The sequence below is a fragment of the Prenolepis imparis genome, unplaced genomic scaffold, assembly GCF_030444845.1.
Source record: "Prenolepis imparis isolate NDT839.2.m4 unplaced genomic scaffold, iyPreImpa1.0 SCAF_65, whole genome shotgun sequence".
NCBI lineage: Eukaryota > Metazoa > Arthropoda > Insecta > Hymenoptera > Formicidae > Prenolepis > Prenolepis imparis.
Window position 1 is genome coordinate 32,544 of NW_028141223.1, and position 19,887 is coordinate 52,430.

General features: G+C 37.5%; 1 protein-coding gene across 1 annotated transcript; it reads left to right on the plus strand.

Annotated features, from left to right (window-relative positions):
• Nucleotides 1-17: 17 nt before the first annotated feature.
• Nucleotides 18-2,951, plus strand: LOC145947317 (uncharacterized). The gene has a single exon (XM_083057121.1). It carries the CDS (start codon nt 18-20, stop codon nt 2,949-2,951), a length of 2,934 nt encoding a protein of 977 aa, XP_082913247.1.
• The last annotated feature ends 16,936 nt before the right edge of the window (nt 2,952-19,887 follow it).

Below are 19,887 nucleotides of genomic sequence, written 5' to 3' on the forward strand. Positions count from 1 at the left end.
TTCGGTACACCGATTTCATGGAGGAATACGAATCTCTGGGTCACATGACGCCATCTTCATCATCTTCTCAGCCCATCATACATCTGCCGCATCATGGAGTGCTACGTGAAACAAGCTCGACAAACAAATTGCGAGTAGTATTTAACGGCTCAGCTCGCACTTCTACAGGAGTGTCATTGAACGATTGTCTGCACGCTGGTCCTAAGCTCCAGCAGGATCTCGACGCCGTCATCCTCCGCTGGAGAACGCACGCCTTCGCATTTGCCGCGGACATCGAGAAGATGTACCGGCAAATCGTGATACATCAAGAAGATCGACAATTTCAACAGATCCTGTGGAGCACGACCGACTCGCCTCGAAGCTATCAGCTCACGACTGTCACTTATGGCTTAACCTGTGCGCCTTATTTGGCTCTGCGAGCTCTACAGAGACTCGCAACGGACGAGGAACTCGCCTTTCCTCAGGTATCGGAGATCGTACGCAAGGCCATGTACGTCGACGATGTGCTTTCAGGTGCCGACAATCCACAGGATGCACAATCCAAAGTCATTCAGTTAGTGCAGCTCCTCAAGGCGGGCGGTTTCACGCTGCAGAAATGGTCAACCAACTGTGAGGAGATCTTGCAGAAGCTCTCTGACTCGTCAGCGCTCACCTCAACTCGAGAGTTGCAATCTGAGGCTCGCACTTTAGGTCTCACGTGGCATCCAGCTTCTGACGCCTTCAAGTTCAAAGTCAGCAACTCCGATCCGATCATCAAGTTTACGAAGAGGGCCACTCTATCCCGCGTCGCTCAACTTTTTGATCCACTCGGTTGGCTCTCTCCAGTTACAATCATCGGCAAGGTCTTCATCCAGAACTTGTGGAGATCAAATCTCGGATGGGATGATACCCTGCCACAATCTCTCATCCAAGAATGGAAGCGCTTCGATGAGGATCTCCGAGGAGTCTCCGAATTTTCAATTCCTCGATGGCTCGGCACATCATCCAGCAGCCAAGGTCTCGAACTTCATGGATTCTCAGATGCATCGCGGGACGCACTCGGAGCAGTGCTATATATCCGCTCCATCTCTAATTTCGCAGATGCCAAGGTCACCTTGCTGGTGGCTAAGAGCAAGGTGGCTCCGCTCAAAAAGCAAACAATACCTAGGCTGGAGCTTACAGCAGCTGTTCTCATGACTCGTCTTCTGGCTCGTGTTCGCTCAATCCTCAACAATCAACACGTTCCAGCTCATCTGTGGGTCGACTCAAGCGTCTGTCTCGCGTGGATTCGCAGACATCCATCGCAGTGGCAGGAGTTTGTCGCCAACCGAGTCGCTGCTATCAAGGAGCTCGCACCAAACGCACGATGGCATCATATATCTGGCTGTGAAAATCCAGCCGACTGTATCTCTCGAGGGCTCTCTCCAAGGCGGCTTCAATCACACGAGCTGTGGTGGCGTGGACCTATCTGGCTTCAGGGTCCTTCAGTAGGGTGGCCATCAACATCTCTTCCTATTGATGATGATGTTAATATGGAGGAAAAACGATCGCGCAGAGTCTTAGCAGTCGCAGTAAGTACTCCTGCTTCTTGCTGGGATCTAATCGAGCGTTTTTCTAGCCTCACTCGACTTCTTCATGTCATAGCATGGATCCTGTGCAGCCGTGCAGTAGGCAAAAGGACCGATCGTCACTGTTCTCGAATTCTCCACCCGGACGAGATCCACACCGCTCGAACGTTTTGGATAAAACACACCCAGCAAGCCTACTACTCGCACGAGCTTGAGGTGTGCACCCTTAAAACGCCACTGCCGAGATCTCATCCGTTTCTCAAGTTGGCTCCATTCGTGGACGCTGATGGAATCCTTCGTGTTGGAGGACGTCTTAAGAACTCACTTCTCGACCCAGACGGACGACATCCAGCGATCCTTCCTCGCGATGCTGTGTTGTCTTGTCTTCTTATTTCAGATATTCACGATCGAACTCTCCATGGCGGTACCCAAGTCGTTTTAGCCACGCTGTGCCAACAATACTGGATCCTGGGAGGACGCGCTCCAGTCAGCGCTTTAATACGCCGCTGCGTCAAATGCGCTCGCCATCGCGCTGCAACTGCGCAAGAGATGATGGGGTCTCTTCCATCATCACGAGTTACACCAACGCGCCCATTTCTAACCTCTGGAGTGGACTACGCCGGACCTTACACTCTCCGAACCTGGAGAGGTCGAGCGTCGAGGTCATACAAAGCGTACCTCGTCGTTTTCGTCTGCTTCTCCACTTCAGCAGTACATTTGGATCTGGCGACGGATTATTCGACGGATTATTCGCAAGGTTTCCTCGCCACCTACCGCCGATTCATTGGACGACGAGGACGCTGTACGACCCTCATCAGCGACTGCGGAACGAATTTCGTCGGAGCAGACGCTGAACTCCGACGACTCTTCGATTCCGCATCTCGAGAAGTCGCAGAGCTTGCTCACTTGCTTGCCGCTGACGGAACGGAGTGGAGATTCAACCCTCCTTCCTCTCCACATTTCGGAGGCAAGTGGGAAGCCGCAGTAAAGTCTACGAAGTTCCATCTGAGGCGACTCATCGGCGACACCGTGCTGACCTATGAAGAGTTCAGCACACTTCTTATTCAAATCGAGGCGGTGCTCAACTCCAGACCGTTTTGCGCGCTATCCGACGATCCGGCAGACGTCAGCGCGCTCACTCCAGCGCATTTCCTCATCGGCGAGCCAATCATCGTCCTACCAGAGCCGCCTCACTATATGAGATTCCAACATCAAGGCTATCCCGTTGGCAGCTTGTTCGCCAAACGATGGATAAATTCTGGTCTCGGTGGTCAACGGAATATCTCCAACGACTTCAAATCCGGAACAAGTGGCATCTCTCCACACGACCGCTACAAATCGGAGATCTTGTTCTTGTCTTGGACGAACGATATCCACCCGCGAAGTGGCCTCTCGCGCGCGTGACAGCTACGCATCCGGGAAACGACGGACGCGTACGCGTCGTTATGGTTCGCACCTCCGCGTCTGAGTTTAAACGGCCGATTGTTAAATTAATTCCGCTCCCCGTCGCAACTTAATTTTTTTCTCTTTCTTTTTTAATTCATCTCATCTTTCAAAATCTCAATTGTATCGCATTCTCATTGTAATTATTCATCGCTCTTCATTGTTTTTGTGCTCAGTGACGTTACAACGCCCCTGAGGCGGGCGGTAATGTTAAGAATTTTTCTTGTATTCTTTTCTTCTCGCATTATGCTTGCATTCATGTTTTCACATATAATTCTCATTTACATCTCACTAAATCAAAATCAGCTGCTCGCGTATTGTATTCACTCTATGTATATACCTATATATCCCGCGCCCGTCGTGTTTACGAGGTTTTTCGTGCCTCGTGCGTCTTACCGCGCGCGCCCCTCACGCTCACTTCCCAGTTCAAAACAGCTGACTCGATTACATGTTATATTCGTATTCTTTTAAGCGGCAAAACCCTCGGTTAATCGTTTCACGACCTTCGTACGATAAACATCGCGCTTTACTGATATCAGTGTCCGCTCCATCTATTCTTTCTTCGATTATCTCGTGTACAAAAGTTTGTTGAAAGTGATTTAATAAATTGATCGTTTTCTATTAATTTCACGTAGCTTTTTTCTCGTATGTTTAACCACCACCCTAGTGAACTATATTAACAAATTCATATAGACTATTTATTTTAAGAAAAATATAATGTGTACAACGTATAAAATATATGAAATATACATGAAATATATGAAATACAAAATCTTTATTAATACATCCTTTCCTTTAATCGTTACAATATATTACACATATGTTACATAACAATATATCATACACACATACACACACACACACATTATACTACATTATATTTTATAAGGGTATCTGGTAATGTCCCCATGGTAATGTGTCGGTCGAATCAGGTATAATATACCGCTTATCGTCGTACGGACTTAGAGCAACTTTTGTCTCGCGGATGGTATACACTTCGTGCAATTTCGATCTAATACATGACTGCTGACGTGTCATTTCAATCTCGTTATTCAGGCACCGCGTATAATCGTCGAATGTTATACTACGCGCTACGACATTACTTTTGACACCTTTTGCTTTTTTAGTGTCTTTTTTGCCGTCCACCCTCACCGCGTACATTTTTGCTCTAAGCTCGACGAATTCGGTCATTATCGCGCCGTTATTCTCGTCTTTCATCAAGCCTGGCACCTTTTTGTTTGCATGCGCTATACCGTACGCGTTGTCAATTGGATAATCGCTCGTATCGAATCTAGCGATATCGCGTTTCATGTTCTCGTACACATCGTCGCACTCAATGTGATATATTAAACTGTCGGTGTCGGTGTACATTATCCGACATCTTTCACGATAGAGCGGTGACATGTACTCATAGTGAAATTCGTACAGACACACTTTCGATATATCGAGTATGCACATGCCAACATAGATTGGTTTGTTAAATTTTACTTCTAGTTTACGTAATTCAACGGCGATTAAATTTTCCGAAAAGACGCTCCTGCTATGGAAATTTGATTTCGCGATCATCGCTTCCGCACCGTATCGTCCGTCCCACTTTGTCAATAATTTTACATCTACATGATTTCGAACGTTTTCCATAGTTTTACCGAATACGCGTTGTTCATCAATTTTGTACAAATTTTTTTCAAAATCATTTTTCGCTTGTGTTCTAAATTTCGTATTGAGTTCGATGTAATCGCGGAGCCATGCGGATTGAGTAAATTGTAATACGCGATGTATCTTTACGATACGAAGACCGTGACGTGTACACTGCTGCAGGTTGCGATAATGTATGACGTAACGCTTCTTGTCATATAGCGTCGCGAGGAGCTTATCTTCCCGCTTGCCGGGCGGCTTGTCGCGCGTCGGACAGAACGGTAGGTCAATGTGTGTGTTGTGTTTATTTTGTGGGTACTCTAGATCAACCTCGAGAATATAACCTGTGAGCGAATCCGGAGCGATCGCGTTAACGTCAAAGTTTGAAACGTCTTCGATCCATCGAAAATCGGCATAAGGCAATGGTTGACACATTGCCCATCCATACAAATTATTTACATCGAAGTACATAAGGTACGACGATGGTTTCGATGGATCATATGACTGCATGTACTTGTTATTAGCATGCGCGTATCTGTTGGAACATTGACTTGGATCACCGCGTATACCCCGTTCAATAAACATAACCATGTCGATATCGGTAAGCAATTCAAACGTAATATTTGTATGTTTTAGCATCGCGTCCCATGTATACCCGGGAAGAGTATAATAATACGCAGGATCGAGTCCGTAACTCGCGATGCAAGTGTCGCGGAAATTTTCAAAAATATCTGCTAATAACAAGAGATCAATTTTTTAATACAGATCGCTATATTCGCCTAGCGTTCGAAGGGAGAATCGGTTCCAGACGTTCTCGGTGTGCGCGTAATCGGTCTCGGATACTGTGTCACCGGTCAAGGAACTGTAGAATGATTTGCGCAGCGATAAACACGTATCTTGCAACTTGTCGACACAGTCTACATATTCGTACGGAAAGACGCCCTTCCGTGTTAATAGATTGAAATTTTCAATCGGTAAATTTTTAAATTCCGAATGTAAAATTTTGAGTTTGTCTTTATCCAAAAAAGATGCCAATTTATCGAGACTTGTCGTGAAAAATTTATATGAATCGATGAATCGTAATTTTATGCAAGCTTTCCAATCTTTGTCATCGTTGGTACTATTGACAGTTTTTGTGAATGATATATATTTTTCTTTAGTTATCGGAAGTAATTCAATGCTCCCTTCAAACGCTATAGCTATATCCTCGATAATGAAATGTGCGTCATAACCTGATAAATTGTGAAAAACTATCGGAATACAAAAAGATTCTTTATAATTTAGATTGCAATTTGAGTGCGCGGGACCTCTGTATCGTCCGGTCAGATGGCAATGATCGCGTACGCGTGTATCATCTTGCGCAAACGATTTTTCGCAAATGTAACAATGCGTTGCGCTGTGAAACTTTTCCCACTCGTCAGATGTTAAATTTACCATAGGAACATTTGTGGTTAAAATAGTCTTTACGCGTTGCGCCAAATTTTGTAGTTGTTCGGCAAACCATGAAACGCAATCGGTGCTGCGACGAGAATTGTACGCGGATAACGAATTGTTGTACGAGCAGTGTACATACCCACATAGCACATGGATGTCCATTGAACGTCCGACGAACGTACGATTGGTCTAACATGGATATCCGTAAGATGTCCGTATACGTCCGCTGGCTGTCCATGGAGCGTACATATTATGTCCCAATGTCCGGCTTATTTACGTCCATAGAACGTCTTATGGACATCTGGTAAACAAATACGGATATCCTATGGACATCCATATCGGACTAATTAGATGCCCTTCGGACGTACAATGGACATCTAGTGGATGAAAATACAGTACCTCCAATGGATGTCCAATTCAAATGTCTCATGGACATTCAATAAATGAATACCGTACGATTTATGTCCAATTCAAACATCCATAAAACCAGGGATTTGATTCTTGAATTCATTAATAAAAGAAACGTATGTGCAAATTCTGCCCTTACAGAAAAATTGTAAAAGTTGATTGGCTATTTAGCCAATCAAAACTTGTAGATTTTCTGTAAAAATGGAATTTACGCATACGTATCTCTTACAAATGCATTCAAGAATCAAATCTCTGGTCTCCGGTTTGTCTGAAAAACATAATCATTAAAAATAGATGTTTATTTTAGAATATCCATTTTATACAGCACATATGGCATAGAATCTATAAAACGATTTCCGAACTTTTGTTAACGTTTTATTAAATAATTCCTTATATAAAATTCCACCTTTGAGCAGACTGCAAATTCAAGATTATTAAATACACACAATCGCTGTTTTTGAACTTGTAAATTACAAATCAATCTGGTATTTATTACAGAGTAAATGTGGTGCAATATAGGAATAAAATAAATTATTTTCGACAAGTTAATAAATATATTTTAATTTTTCATTTTTTTACTATTATAAAAAAACACATTTAATGATTAAAATTAATTTTATTATTAATCAATTGTGCTGTTTACCATCTCTATAATATAATTTGTACATAATACGTATAATATGTAACATACATTGTTGTACAGCAAAACTCTAATAATAAGTAACTTTTTTATACATATACTAAACGTATAAAAATAAACTAAATAATTATTTTATTAATTATAATAAAAAAATGTTACAGTTATTCTAACAAAATTGGTTTATATTGATGTGACACAAAAGCACTTGGCCAAACTATAATTATCAAATAATATCTATGAGTTAATAACAAAAATATTAATTCTATTATCTTTGGTATATATATGTGTATACATATATATATATATGTAGATATACACACACACATATATATATATATATATATATATATATATATATATTGCTTACGATAAGACTAGTCGTTATCATTTGCACGAAGCTCAACTGCTGCTTCTTCATCTGCACGTTTACCACATTTTTCAGGCGCGCGACGCAGCCACTCTTTAATGAAAGTACAAATAAATGTATTTGTAGCATCGGGATAATGTTTTTGAACTACATCTGAAAAATAAGAGAACAAGTTTTAATACTAAATTTTAGTAAAATATCAAATTAAAAAAAATATATTAAATCTATCACCAATTAATTAACATTTATAAACTAATAATTACTCAGTTTCAATAATAGGAAGTGTATTATAATAATTAACTTATTTACCTGTTACAATTGTGCAAAAGGGCAGTTCAGAAAATTGTTTTTTGTTTCTTCTTCCAAACCAACTAAATGTTTGCGCTAATTCTAATGCGATGCATTTTTTTAACATGTTTTGTACAGTGTGTTTTGCACTTTGGCCACCAAGTTTTTGTAATTGTTTTATCTGTGCAAAATTATTATATAATTATAAATACACTTGTCTAAACCATCAAAAACATAAATAGATGAAAATTAACAAATATCTTACCAATTTTGCGCGATTTTGTTCATCTATTAAGAATCTCTCTAATGTTTGTAATTCCTCGTCGTTTTTAATCGGAAACATAGAAATGAACGGATTCTCTCCCGCCTCTTCATTTTGATCGTTTGCTTGATTTTTTTTACAGGTACATACGTTTCGTTCATCATTTTGATTGACAATAATAATGTTTACTTTATATTTTATGTCCGTTAAAGTTTTTATAATGTACTTTTTGAATGAGGCATCGTCTGTAAGCATGCAAAACTATTAATTACTGATAATATAATACATACAAGATTGAAAACAACCGTTTATCCTTAAAATGTCGTATTCCTGGCTTAATTCTAAGACAATTTTTCCTTTACCAAAATTTTATCCGAAGCTTAATTTTTAAATTATAAAAAGAAATAATTAGCGAATTACGGAACAAGTACGAGGAGTAGGCAGGAGCGGCGTAACTCATCATCCGATGCGTGTTATTACGATAGTTACGATCAGCTGTTTGTTACACGTGATATCGGATGATGAGTTGCGCCGCTCCTGTCTATCTCTCATACTTGTCCCGTAATTCGTTAATTATTTCTTTTTATAACTTAAAAACTAAACTTCGGACAAAATTTTAATAAAGGAAAAATCGTCTTAGAATTAAGTCAGGAATACATTTTAAAAACAAACGGTTGTTTCAAATTACCGTGTATAAACAAACTTATTATATAAATTATGACTTACTTTCCACTTGCATATGCTTGTCATATTGCGCAATGGATGGTGAAGATTTATGTGCAGTTTCTTTTACATTCTTAGCAAATTGTGCCAAACTAGACTCGTTTTCAGAATCAGATGAAGAAATGTTATTGCGTTGTATGAAATCGGTTGAGCGCGAAAGATCTCTAACTCCCTTCTTTTTTATTGTCTGCGATTGTAAAATATCTGAAAAAAATAACAAATATAATAAAATATAATTAATATTTTGATTAAAGCCAATTAAAAGGAGGATAAAAACAATTCAATATTTCGATTATATAGAGTAATTGGTAACTACATTTCAAACGATAAATTTGAAATTATTTAACTATTAAAAATTACCATTGTATATGTTATTGGTATTTTTTTTACTTATTATTGACGATCTACTATTCTGAGAAAGATTGGAATGAAATGAATAGTCCTGTTCTTCGGATTGCAATTGCAATAGCGATGATTGTTGAGATGATGCTCTAGCTGTAAAATTAATGACAATTAAAAAATGTAATGCTAGAAATTGCCAAATCGACTTTAGTTGACCAGTGCTTTGGTTGGAATATTTTAGAATATTTCTTTCGCTTTTAATTAATAAATTGGACGCAGTTATGCAATATGGAACCAACTACCATTTTTTTTATTTCAAGATGTTTATCGTAAATTGTACCTGATACATTTGAATGTATCAGACACAATTTGCAATAAAAATCTCGAAATCGAAAAAATTGGTGATTGGTTCCATATTGCATAACTGCGTCCAATTATCTAGAATCGATTTGTAAATAGCAACATTAATGTAAATATAATTTTCTTACAACTTATATCCCCTTTGCTGTAATGTGCAGATGAATTATTTCCACAGCTTTGTTGTCGCGCAATTGGTTGACGCGGGAATGATGGCAAAAGTTCAGCAAACGAATCTTCCTCCTCTGAATCACTACTGATTAAACGTTTCGCTGCTGCAATTCTTCTTCGCTTCTTTGCAAGTAATTCGTCGGTATCAGTATTTACATCTGTGACTATTTCTGCTCTCTTTAATTTTTCTTTCGCACGTTGAAAGGAATCTGAAAATAGTGTAGTATAGAATGAAACATGCATCGATGAAATATTTATAGTATTGTGAAAAAATTCTGTATTGATATTCTAATAATCAAAACATTGCAAAAGCAATAAATTCGGTAATCAATTTCTTTTCTAGATTCTTGTACACTTGACATAAGGCATCTACAATAAAAAACTATAGAATTTACTATACCAGGTTATTAAATAGTCTGGAAATGGAAAAATATTTTTAAAGCTAAGCATTTAAAAAAAACTGTTTCAGACAAATCTTATAGGGTGTAGTAGTGATGCATCAAGTGATAATGCAAATTTGATTTTAGATAATAATAGCTGATATTCATATATAGATCGTTCTTATTTCAAGAGTCTTATGTAATGTCTTAATACGGCTATGTGAGTGGTTTGACATCTTAATCATTGTACTTAAGACGATCTTAAATATAAGAACCGATTATAAATAATGTGAAAGCTTTGACTTAAGATCAATTTTTTAAAAATAGGAACTTATATTTTTTTTATATATTAATCTTTATTTATTTATATAAATATTTAACTTTTATATATTATATCAAACATTATAAACATATATATTTCTATATTTACCAGAAGATGCTATGATTTCACGTACTGCGACTTGTGTCCAATTAACAATGTCAACATTTTGCATTGATTCAACTGCCTTATCGTAAGCTTTGAAGTTAGTGTAATTTGGCCAGTATGCTTTTATTCGAGTTCCATCAACAAACTAATTTTCAGGAATAACTTGAATTCCGTCGTCAAATTGAACGACGTAGTATTTTCGTGAGTCGTCCTTCATGGTGCTGCTGTTAAACAATAAAGTAATAATAATATTAAGTGACATTCCAATCGCTACCGAATCAAACGAGTAATATAAAGAAACGTCAGATATTGAGCTGTCTGAACTGAACCTTGTTAGCATAACAATTTTTTTATGTGCCTAACGCATGATTTATCTAATAATATATTTTAGAGCAATATATTTTAGAGCAATTGAGATTTTGTTTATTTAACGACAATTAAACAAAGTTACATTATAACAAAAAATTACATTACAATTTTACAGACATTAAATTATAAATTTAATTATAAATTTAAAAATTATAAATTATAAAAAAATAACCAAAAAAAGTTAATCATCAGTATGGAGTAGTGGAAATACGATATAATTCGTTCGTGCATAAGGCAAACGTACAAATTTTTGACAAATATCAGATATACGCCACCATCTTCTCTTAGATAATTTGCCAACTATATATATATCAAGCATAGACGACAAACATGGAATTTTAAAAAAATCATTCCTTTCTTCATATTCTTTACCAATAATGACGAATTCATTTATTTCTGTATTGAAGCTAATGTTTTCAATGAATACGATATTTCCTTGTCGTAACCCACAGCAACTATTAGCTTTATCATTAGATCGCAATACATATTCCTTAAACATAATTTCTTTATATTGCGGATCTACACAGCTATCAATAAGAATACCATTTGTGTGTAAATTACGTACTCTAGGTGTAATAATCCGTTGCTTTTCTTTTGTATTGGATGCATGTAAAATATTTTTTAATTCTGCATAGCGATTGTTTAACTGTTGTAAAGGTTTATCTGATTTTCGCACAAGTTTTTTTAAATATTGCATAAAATTTTCGAATTTGAATGCACTGAAGGAGTCAAGTACACCGAAGTTTTTAACGTCATCAGGCATATGAATAAGATTATGCACGTTATGCGAAACTTTATGTTCACCATATATAATTTTAAAACTGTGCACAAAATGATTCAATAATTGTTGTGCATAATTTAAATACTGTTTACATAAATTTGGGCAACATATTATTCTGACAGCAACGCTAAAACTTATAAAATGATTATATAAACTCGAACTAAGTACTGATTCGAACACAACAGGGCTAGTATATAATAAAAATTGGCGAAATTCGGTACCCTTCCATTGCGCAAGATATTTTAACGATCTTGGTTTTCTAACAAATTCTATGGGAATACTCGATCTGAGTTCGATCAAACGATGAGATATTTGTTCAATTTTGATATGAGGAAGACGAACCTGCAATTCGCCACTAACTATGTCATTTAGCATTTTTCGTACTGTACCGAGACAGATTACATGTAAATAATCCAATACTACATTTGTTACTAAACCTAAATTAGGAATATCTGCCAAGATGCTACGTCCTAAATGATAATGATCATCCGTCTGATTTACAAAGTCTTTATCTGTTCGTCTTCTGGCATCGTTTTTTAGAAAACATACTCTATTTTTTCTAAAATTACCTTCTACACAGCATTTGGTACAACTAGAGTACCCTGAAAAAGTTTTTACATTTAAAATAAAAGCTTTTGCTGGAGCATCACAAATTATTTGTTTGATGACAACTTTATATATTTTTCCATTATGAATCAAACCATTTCGAACAATATCAATAGCTTCTGTTACAAAATCTTTTAAAAATACGGAAGCATCGCTCGGTTTACAATTTCCGTGATATGCGCCTATTAAAAAAACAATGCTATACTCGATTAGACAACCTAATATTGGCCATAGTGCACTGGTTGAAGATCTAGACAATGGTAACCCATCGACGTTAATAGACAAAGAAATAGTATTTTCAAATTCAACAAACATTTTGGAATTCTGTTCAATAAAATCTATTAAGCTACGACCTAAGCCGTAATGCCAGTAAAATCCGGGTGCCATTTCTTTAATTTTTGTATGTCTCGGAATCTGTAATAATGTTCGCGGATCAGTTGGTAAATCCGAATTATGAGGGTCGGTTTTTAATACTTTTAGAAGCGCTGATAAATCGGAATGCGAAATGTTCCTTTCTACAGCCCACTTTGCAAGACTTTTAATTCAATTTTCTGTAATTGTTGATTAATATTCACGACTTCATTTTCGTGATATTCAGTAATAATTTGAAATGTATTATTTTCTTCAGAATTATTTTCTTCTAAATCAGTTTCTTCCGAACTATTATTGTTACTTGAGTAGAAAGACACCTCTTCAATGTTTACCTCATTAACATGTGCATCAAATATTTGCTCGTTTGAATATTTAGCTGAAGACGATGAATTCGAAACTATGTTGGAAGCTATCGAATTTTCTTCCTTACTGTCTAAATTCGAAGATCTGTGCTCATCTAAAAAGTACTGATGAAGAAACAAAGTCTTTTTATTTATTAATCTTCTAACGTGACGAGTTGACACAGTGTTTATTGGTTTCCTCTTTGGCATGATTATATTTTACCTACAAAGTTGATAAACATAAATAAGATATAAACAAAAGTAAGATAAATAAGATAAACGAAAGTAAAATAAAAGACTAATTGTTGAGGTGATGAAAAGAAGATTCGATGTAAAGTGATGTAAAGTTATTTGCTCATGCCGTTTAACCATAAAAAACATTCATTTTTTTCATTTATATATACATAAAATTTATATTTTTTAAGATTATTTTTATGTAAAACAAATCAAATAAATTTAATGAACTAATTTAAATTTAGGAACTGAATTTAATGTAGCTGAATTAGGAACTGAATTATATTTAATGTAGCTAATAATATTTTCTGACTTCAACAAGCCTATTCTACAATAAGGAATTCCATATTGATAAACTTTTTTGATGAGAACATAGCCATGTATCGTCGACATTAAGAATAAAAGTCTATGCGAAGAATATTTATTCTTACAATATAAATCATGCATGTTGTATACGAAATACGTATGATATACATTTGCTGCACGCGTCGTCTGACCTCGGAATTTATAGACAAAATGTGAATAAAATTATGTTTGCGAAAAGATTTCTTTAAAGAAGGATATCAAAAACACATTTTTTTTGCAGCTCGATCATGTCACATCTCATAACCTATCATAACCTCTAAAAAAGCGCAATACATTTTACATATACTTAAATTAATTATATATGTGAGTTATGAACATTATTAACGAACATTATTATGAACATAAATTAAATCATAAATAAAATTCACTTACCTGAAAAGAATCCAGCATAAAGAAAATAAAAATTCGCCCGAGACGATTCAGCGAAAGGCCACAAAGCATACCAGGCACCATCAGGCACCATGAACATGTGAGAATCACAGACAAAAACGCGGGAATTAAACAAACGCTAATCACTGATCTCTATAGTACAGAAATCAGTGGCGCCAATATATGGAAATCGCGCCATATATTATTTCACATATTATTTCACATATTCAAATGTAACACAGACTTAGGTGATATTTCATGTATTGTACAAGTTTTGTTAGGTATAATGATTGACTATAAAATGAAGAATTTCTAGAAACTCGAGAACCTCTCTATTCTGCAGCCTATTTTAACATAAAAAATTTGTCGTACGCATTAAAATATTAACCATATAAGTGTTAATAATCTCATATATTATTTTTAAAGAAAATTACACTTATTATTTAGACTACACTTTTCTCAAAATTAGAGTTTTTGAACCGGATATCGATATTTAATCGATTTTTGAATTTAAAACAAAAATAGCGGAGCACAGAGATATATTTTAGTCGTCGTACGCGTAATAAAAATCGAAAAATAGATTTATTTGTACAAAATATTCGATTAAATTTGTGTCGCTCTACATATGGATTTATTAACGTAAAATGGATGTGATTTGGATCCATTGAATATCCTGTGGCTGACATCCGATGAACGTCCCAAACGAGACGTACAATGGATGTCCATAAATTGTCCAAAGAAATCGGATATAAAACGGTTATATTTTGGACATCTATTGGACATCTTTTGATGGACGTCTAATGGATATCCATAAACAGACGTCGATAGGACGTTCGTAATATGTTCACGGACGTTCCGACATAAAACGAATATAATTTGGACGTCCGATGGATGTCTTGTGCTGTGTGGGTAGTATCCAATACTAAATACTTGATGATGTTGAAAGTTTTTTTCTTCTTCCGTCTTTGCCAAAACGCATTCCAAGTCGGCGTACACCACAAATGGAAGCCGCTCTTTCCTGTTGGTGAAGATGAGCCACTTGTCTTTATCGCTCGGTAACCGGATAGCGCAGTCGTTCATCTCTCCGCAGTCTACCGTATGTGATTGCAGTTTGTCTTCAGATCCGAAATAATGCATACATCTGTAAAAGATAATAGCAATTACAAACACTTTATAATTATTTTATGATTATTTAATATATAATTTTATTGCAATAAATATACGTACCGATCGCAGATATGTTTCTTGTGACCATCTTTGCTTAATTGTGTGTTCACGAGGCGGGATAAATTCTTGATCCATGCGAAATGTCCAACGTTGTTGCTATCATGCACGTACAGCAGGTTGATGTGTCTGTCTTTCTTCTGCTCACTGAGACGTATCGAGACAATGTTCTTTTCTTCGATGCTGTACACATTTATCGAAATGTTATTATGAACTTCAAACTTTTTAATTTGATTCACAGTCACTGGAAACTCAATGTCTTGGAGATTCAGCACTGTTGTGTAATGCGGATATGATGATTCCCGTTCCACATTTCTTTCGGCGGGGTACAGAGCAGCGACCACCGCCCACGCAAAACATGCATTGTCTTTTGATTGCACATTAACCACTGCTCTCTTCATCATTATTTCTCGCGGTAATTTAATGTGACATCCCGCACGCATTGGATTATACTTGTTTATATTTACAATTAAATTGATTATTCGCGACAATGCCCAACCACTATTGCGTTCCTGAAATTCTTCTAGCGATGCTAGCGTGGCTCGATAATGCGGTGATCGTACCAATCATGTAAATCGGAGGTGCGAAAGATTTCAAAGTTTTTTGTATTGATAGTTTTATTAGCACGCTTATCGCCCGACACGAACTCGCCATTTAACATAGTGTTCACTGTCATACTAGGGTGTTTTTGCAACACTTTTTGCACGTGTCTGATCACAATGTCTTTGGCCTCCTCTAGAAATTGACGAGGTTCGATGTGATTGCTGTTTATCACCGCACCAGTCAAGATGCGGCTCTCGAACGCCGTATCAATCTCTCGCCATATGAGTCCGATGTCCGATGTCGCGAACTGCTTCCGGCACCTGCGTGTACAAAACGTCTGCGTACCGAATTCTTCAACCCTTCGAGACGCGCGATTTGGGAGACAAGCGATTGTCGAACTCCGATCGGTAATCGTGGACGTTTTATTCGACTTTGTTCTTCCAGTGATTCGATGTATTCGTCACACTGCTCCCACACAATATATTCTTCCACCGAATTCACCCTTGTGGCTTGCTCCAACAAACTTGCTTCCAATTGTGCCATATTTCTTTACTCGAGATGCACTTCTTGAACCTCTGACAAAGATACTGACAGAGTATGCCTCCTTACCAGCATTTTGATTTGATTACTGACACTTGAAAAACTCGAGTATGTTGCGATTTTGTCACGTGCGGCTCATCGGCCTTGAAATTGATACATTTTGCGTCTAATATTTCATTAAGGATGATGTCATAGCGACCATGCAGCTATGTTTGAAAATTGCGATTTTGCACATTTTGCTAATCAACTAATTGTGAACACCTGGGGGATGACAGCAGCCGGTGCATTGGCGCTCGTGATACATTTAGCACATTTCGCAAGATTCATCTCAAGGTGATAGCAGCCGTGCATCGGCGCTTGAAAATTTTGAATATGTTGCATTTTTGCACATTTTGACCTTGACAATAATTCTAACATTTCATTTGAGGATGATGTCATAGCAGCCGCGCATCGGCGCTTGAAAATTTTGAACATGTTGCATTTTGCACATTTTGACCTTGACAATAATTCTAACATTTCATTTGAGGATGATGTCATAGCAGCCGCGCATCGGCGCTTGAAAATTTTGAACATGTTGCATTTTGCACATTTTGACCTTGACAATAATTCTAACATTTCATTTGAGGATGATGTCATAGCAGCCGCGCATCGACGCTTGAAAATTTTGAATATGCTGCATTTTGAACACCTGGGACTGATGTCATAGTAGCAGCTGTGCATTAGCGCTTAAAATTTTGAATATGTTGCATTTTGTACATTTTAACCTTTACAATAATTCTGACATTTCATTTGAGGATGATGTCATAGCAGCAGTCGTGCATCGGTGCTTTGATTGGTTGAAAATAATATTGGATCAGCAATAATCCCCACCCCATCACAATGGATATTATGGATAAAATTTAAAAATAATTTAATATCACATTGATCACTCGATTGAAAAGGTTCTTTTGAAATGTACTCCGCCAGCATGAATTATTACGTTCCAGTACAAGAGAGCAATGTTTTGTGCAAGAAGAAATGTGACAAGTAAGTTTCAATATTATCTGTTAAATGAATTTTCAATAAACAACTTTTTTTTTGTTAAATAATTATTTTCAATAAAATTTTTGTAGCGCTTTATCTCATCGTGCGGCTCGTATACTTGGAAGAAGATACGTCTTAACCCCAACATCATACAAATATTTGGAAATAGGAATCAGCGTCGGAATAATATCCTATGTGGAATTGGCTCTCGGTGATAATCGAGGTAATCAAATAATATTGCCCATTGAAACATGGAAATCTCTAATGCGGAAACGAGCAGACATTGAACAGCTAACTGAAATTCCGCCATGGATTAGTGATCTGACGCTCGAAGCGGTTAACATGTATACTTCAAAAATTATAAAAATTACATCATCTGATAATTCTTTGTACATGAAACCATCAACGTTACTACATTTATTCGATTTCGAAAAATGTATTGATCATATGTATTCCTGGCTGTGTGAGAATACTCATAGTGTTAATGAAAAATTTAAGCAATTTGTAAATATTTCACAATGTGATAATATCCGCGATGTGAGCAATGCCGCAAAGGCGATACGTGATAGTAATATGTTTAATAGCGAATCACTTATAGATTGTGAATTGATAACTTGTGTTATAAATGAAATTATTTATAATGCTTGCAACAAATAAAATTATTTTACTGTTAAACTGTGTTTAATTATTTCTTCCCTGTCTGATATACATAGTCGACAAAACTCTCTGGAGATATAGAAAAATGATGAGCTAGATGATACTCCAGTTAGAACAGAGAGATGAAGAGATGAAGAGAGATGTAGAATTAAAATCAAGAGGGGAGCAACATTATAATATATGTGTCGTGTCATAGAGTAGCAGACTACTCGCATGCTCGTGCTGTGCGGTTGTATGAAACTGTAAGATATACTCTAATTGAAGGGAAAACGTGTTGCAACTGTAGATGCTCCCTAAATCAAATTTTATCGTGCAGTGTGTGTCCTACTTGCACACATTAAACTGTTTAAAAATTAAAACACTTAAAGTGCTGTGAAAATGACGAGTGATGTGAAGATGTTAACTCTGGAGGAATGCATTGAATTACTGGAACAACTTGTGTTGGTGACGGCTGCTGAGCTGAAAGAACATAATTTAATCGGATTGCATCCACATGAAATTGATAAAACGTTTTACTGTATGTGGGAGCCAGATTGTGATGGTTGTATCGACTTGTTAGAAGGACAATGTCCACAAGAACTAATGAGAATTTTCGGAATGAAAATCAACCCCAAGAAATTATTAATTGGAAATTTGCAGTCGCGGAAAGCTCGAATCGTGCAACTCCAAGACTTAAAAAGATCGCTACGCAAACCTTTCTTAAGCGTAGATATGAATGTTCCGGCAGTATCGACAAACACTCCGGTTAATTTAATCGTGCAGATGATACATGGGCGCGAAATAGGTTTGAAAAAACCTCATACTGATGCTCTAAAATATCAACTATGGGCTATGAAACTATGGGCTGATCCGAAAAATCGCTTTCTCCTATTCGAGTCGAGCATTTCTAGATTTTACTATGCTGAGCATAGAGAATCCTCTGAGGAGGAATAATTGTTGTAAGTATTTCTCTTCAATTATAAATTATTAAAATAATAAATTGATTAATAAAATAAATAATATATTTAATAAAAAATTTCTGTCATGTAGGAGTTCCGCCCTGCCGCCTCGCAGCCACCGCCCCACCACCTCGCAGCCACCACCTCACAGCCTCCGCCTCATACCACAAGTCGTGATACATGGGTCGATCATCGCGAAATATCATATCGACCCACCTGGTTCGATCATCATGACGCAGCCATCATAGTATTTTATATTATATTTTATATTTAAAATTTTTAAATTTACACACAAAATTGTATGATTGCACACACACACACACACACACACACACACACACACACACACACACACACACACACACACACACACACACAGAGTTATATAATAAACATTATTTTAAATATTAAAAAATATATAATTTATTTTAGAATAGGTCCTCTCTCCTTTCCTCCTATTAAAATCTTATTAATTTAAAAAAATATTAAAAGAAAAAAAATATTAATTAAAAAAATTCTCTCTTACGAACGCCTCTCTCTTTGCGTTCTCCTTCGCTGCATCAGCTCTCGCGCTCTCCTTCGCGTCATCTCGCTACCTCTCATCTCGCGCTATCACTCTCGCTCTTGCATATACGCCTCGCTGCAACACCTCGCGCTCTCCTTCGCTGAATCATCTCGCGACCGCTATCTCTCTCGCTTTTGCATATACGCCGCGCTTGCGTCATCTCTCTCACGTGTGCCTCGCGCTCTCCTTCGCGTTCCTCTCTCCCTGCGGACCCCTCACCCAAAAAAAGCTTGATGCGGTCTTTCGCGGATTCCTCTCTCCCCGCGGATCCCTCGCGGACCCGGCACCAAAATCGCGGACGCTTTCCCCTCCTCGCGGACCCCTCGCGGACCCGGCACCAAAATCGCGGACGCTCCCCCTCCCCGCGGCCCCCTCGCGGACACTAACCACGCGAACGCCTCCCCTTCCCCGCGGACGCTTCCCCCTCCCCGCGGACCCCTCGCGGACCCTACACCAAAATCGCGGACCCTTTCCCCTCCCCGCGGACCCTTCGCGGACCCGGCACCAAAATCGCGGACGCTCCCCCTCCCCGCGG

What these genes read in the sequence shown, in the direction of transcription:
- LOC145947317 (XM_083057121.1), top strand. Translation starts at nt 18, where the DNA reads ATGGAGGAATACGAATCTCTGGGTCACATGACGCCATCTTCATCATCT.